The sequence below is a fragment of the Andrena cerasifolii genome, unplaced genomic scaffold (assembly GCF_050908995.1).
Source record: "Andrena cerasifolii isolate SP2316 unplaced genomic scaffold, iyAndCera1_principal scaffold1667, whole genome shotgun sequence".
Classification (NCBI taxonomy): Eukaryota; Metazoa; Arthropoda; class Insecta; order Hymenoptera; family Andrenidae; genus Andrena; species Andrena cerasifolii.
The window spans coordinates 17,473-21,883 of record NW_027486559.1 but is presented as its reverse complement, the minus strand read 5'-3'; the positions used below and the strand labels follow the sequence as shown (position 1 = coordinate 21,883).

The 4,411-nt window shown below is 41.8% G+C and overlaps 1 protein-coding gene across 1 annotated transcript; it reads right to left on the bottom strand.

The window, feature by feature from the left end:
- Positions 1-55: 55 nt before the first annotated feature.
- On the bottom strand, positions 56-1,653 carry LOC143378246 (uncharacterized; the record flags this gene model as incomplete). Its single annotated transcript, XM_076829995.1, has 1 exon — positions 56-1,653. A coding segment is annotated over exon 1 (1,598 nt), but the record flags the coding sequence as incomplete, so codon positions are not given.
- Positions 1,654-4,411: the final 2,758 nt, after the last annotated feature.

Sequence of the window (4,411 nt, the reverse complement as noted above, 5' to 3'; positions counted from 1 at the left end):
ATGATGGTTAGGTTTGTACCGCGTGTATCGCGTAATCGTGGTGCCTCCGACATACAGATGTATTGGCCCCGTCCGTTCACCGAGCGTCACCACCTCGTACGCACAGTCCAGTACGGTTTTACTGACGGTTGGGCAGCTCTCCACATCAATTGTGACTATTTCTGGACACTGCCGTAGCAAGCCACAAATGTCCTCATCAGTGATACCTTGGCTTTCTCTGCAGTGGACCTCTACCAAGCCCTTGAGGAATTGTAGCATCCACCCCCCGACAGTCGGATGCATGTAGTTGATATTTAGGATTTTTAGTTTTTCCAATTTCCGGAGTGGTTCCAGAACGAATTCTCCTTTGATGTTTGTGCAACCACTCAGATTTAAAGATGTTACTTCCCCCATGTATAGGCCAATCTCTGAGACAAGGCCAGAAGCAACCCATCCGCAGAAGGTAAGACTCAGGGTTGTTATACTCCGATATTTTGAGGGGAAAGAGACAGCCATCTCTACCGGGCCCAGCTCCAGCTCGGCAAAATCTCCCCTTTCAACTGCCTCGTTGCCTTCCTCCATTTCCATTTCAGGCATGGGCTCCTCGAAACCACAGAAGTGCAACTCCAAGGTTGTTAGGGTCGTCTGCAGGTCTGAGTTGTTAATTAACGCCTGCAAAATACTATGGTCTATTAAATTTTTACATATACTGATCTTTAAATAATTCAGATTCCGCAACCCTTGAAGAGTGGTTGCTAGGTTTGAAGGTTTTAGTTGTTCGCATCGGTGGAGAGAAAATGTTTCTAAATTTTTGTTGATTGCCGGAAGGGACTTCCCAGTGATGTCCGTATTCGTAAGACAGAAAGACTTTAGAATTCCTGCTAGGGCCAGGACCTTAAAGAGTTCAGGATCCACGGGACCCTCACATTTCCCCAGTTTGAGGCAAGTAAGACGTGGTGCCCCCGACTCCAGGTCTCTCAAGGTCGATGGCCGGATCGTCACAGCAGTTAGATCTATTGCTTGCAGTTCTGGACAACTTCTTATGGCAATGGAGATAACTTGGGGTCTCAAACATTTTGCCAATGGTTCTTCATCTATCCGTATGCTCTTTAGCTGACTACCTGCTCTCTTCAGGAACCAGTAAAATGACTTAGTGCTCACTATCGTCCCTTCCCATCCATTTGGCCAGCACCAGTCATTCAGGTCGATATGGCGAAGACCGTGATACGAGGCGAGGCTTCCGAGTCGCCACCTTCTAGAGACCATCTCTAGACGGCTCCTGTCAGCAAACGGCAAATAGTTGGCAATTTTAGAGATGCATTCTATTGGGAGTGGAATCCGCTCACGCAAATCAAACCCAGGGAATGGGTTCACGTCAGGTCGTGGGGGAATTAACTTGGTGCTGTGCCACGAGTCCGCCATCAGCACCCTTAGCTTCCTCTTATGGCATATTATTCCTACGTCCGCCGCAGCCAAAGCCTTCTTTGCTCCGTCTATAGACTTAAATGTCACGAAAGCATTGTTCCCTGATGTCTTCCGCAGCACCACCACATGTTCAACTCCATACGGGTGAAATATCTCCATCAGTTTCTCCTTTTTGGTGTACGGCGCCAAACGGCTGACGAAGAGTCGCCGATCGAGAATCTCTGGCCGGGAGAAACTGGACGATGCCATTTCGCTAGTGTACAGACAGTCACAGAAAGCAAGACCAAAATTATGAAATAACAAAATCATTGTCGAAGAAGGAAAAGAACATAAGAAGAATTTATCATCGCTCTTTGAATAGGTAACGGTGGTCTGTTTTCTGAAATAGACAATTCTTGAATTTCCTCAGTGGATCCCAGAAATAATAGACCATCAATCCTATTATAATCAAGGCCTGTGCCGCTATTGTTCCGTACGTCAATGACAAATGTGATTTTCTTGCTCGGTGATGTTCTCCAATTTCCTCTGGTTGGGCTTCAATTTCATACAAAGAATCAGATGTGCGTTCCAGTTTGTTATTGTCTTGAAACTATATCCGCTCAATAGCGATGTATGTAATTTTCCGTTGCGCGCAGTACTCAAAGCCGTGATAAAGCGATGCGTTGCAGTAATGTAATGTTTCAAAGAAATTTCAACAGATTCTGAATATTGACTCATTGCTAAACTATAGTTCAAAGCTAACTGTTTATCAATTTGCATTTCTAAGTCGGGTCAGCGTCAACCTGAATCAGTCAAATCAATCAGGACTCCAATTTAATTGTAATTTATCGACATGTTTGGTGAGCATTTTACCAGCTTCATCTCTTAACAAAACATTGTTTCCTTCTAGTATCCCAATAATTTTATATGGTCCGTGATAGCGCTTGGCGAATTTTCCCCTTTTTGGTTCTACTAAAACACGTACCGTATCTCCTATTTTTCCTTTGAAGGGACGGGCGTTTCTATCATAATACAACTTTAATCTTTCTTTTGCCTGAACCAAATTTTGTCCTGCTATTACTTGCATCTCCGAAAGTCGCGTTATTAGATCATGTAAATATGAATTGTATGTGACCAAATTCTCGTCGTCCGGGAATGAACTCGGGCAACGCGCAAGTTTGCCAAAAACTAATTCATACGGGGTAAAATTTGTGGCTTCATGGACAGATGTATTATAAGAAAACATAGCAAAGGGTACTAATCTATCCCAATCGTCAAAATCATTCATGTAATGGCTAATGTATTCGGTTAACACTATGTGACTTCTTTCCAATGCACCATTGGTTTGGGGTCTATACCCGGATGTAGTGACATGTTGAATTTTGAAGATTTTTGCTAAGTTCCGAATTATCTTATTAATGAAACTAGTCCCTTTGTCCGTTAGTATTGCGCGTGGCGTTCCATACTGCAATATAAGGTTAGTAACCAGTGCGTGAGCTATAGTTTCTGCTTTTATGTCCGGAACAGGAACAGCTATGCAATATTTTGTCAAATTATCTTGCATAGTTAATATATGTTTGTTCCCGCTGGGAGTAGTGGGTAAAGGACCTACAGTGTCTAATGATACTTTAGAAAATGGCTCCAAAGGAGTGTCAGTGATTAACATTGGTTCACGAGTTTTAGTTCTTACTAATTTTTGATTCTGGCAACTATTGCAAGTACGGATATAATTTTGAATATCGTTGCGCATACCTGGCCAATAAAATCGTTCTCGAATTCTGCAATATGTCTTTGTTAAACCCTTATGTCCTCCTACCAAACTTTCATGTAACTCTGAAATGATTTTCAGGCGAAGTTCTTCCGGAGGTACCTGAGTGTTTCCGTAACAAAGGGCTATTTCGATACTGCTGTCCTCAAATGTATTCCTTAATATTTCTATTAACGTACCTTGAGGTAATTCGTCTGTAAAGTCGCCATTCTGTGAGATTCTTAGACCCTTTATATCTAAATCTGAAAGAATTTTCCTTAGGTTCTGTAGCCCAAGTTCCAAATCCCGAGTAGAAATTTTATCAAAATGTTTCCTTTTTACGACTACGCTAAATATTCTATTTTTACCGCGCTTTGTTATTAGTATTTGTCCCACTCTGGGCTTTGCCTCTTTTAAGTCGTTCGCATTGATGATGCCTAGGTCGGAGAGCAATATACTCACTGGTGTAACAAGTTCACAATCGGACGAAATGAAATGTACATAGTTTGATCTGTAATACGTTAGATTTTGTCTCGTAGAAGTTACGATGTCTTTACTTTTGTATTGCTTGCTGCGAGATTCGAATTCTAGATCCGGAGGTATGTAATCAGCGTCCGGGATGTATATGGATGATGAATTTGAGATTTGTGGGAAAAGTTGTCTAGGAGTAGATTTTTGAACGATAGGTTGCCTACCTCCCTCCTTGGGAGTTCGATCAACCGTTGAATTTGGAAATGGTGTCGAAAGTGCTATAGGGTTTGGATCTACAGTCGGGGTAGGTAAGATTGAACTGTATCTAGGCCTGTTAACGATTGTGCTATCAGGCACTCTTGTTGCAGTTATTTCTAGTTCTGATTCTTCCGGAATATTTTTCAGCCGAGGTGCTTTACTGGCTGTTTCCTCACGCCTTGGATTTGGAATTTGACTACTTTTTTCAGAATCTCTAGCTTGTTGTAATAATTTTTCTATACGTCTATTTAACTCTTCGTCCCCAGTATTGTCATCGTATGGATCCAAATCTTGTAATATTTCCTGTCTATATTCATCTAAAGTGTCTCCTTCAGAAAGGGCATCTAATAAAACTATTTCCTCTTCAAGTTCCTGTAATTGAGCGCTTTTATCTAATAATGATTTTTCAAATCTATTAAAAGACTCTTGTAGTTCTTCTAAATCTATAAATGTGGACTTCTGTTTGTTCTGATCATCTGTATCACTATCGCGAACTTCGGGTAAATTAATGGCAATAGTTTTCTCTACTTCGGACTCGCTCCCTTTTTCCCG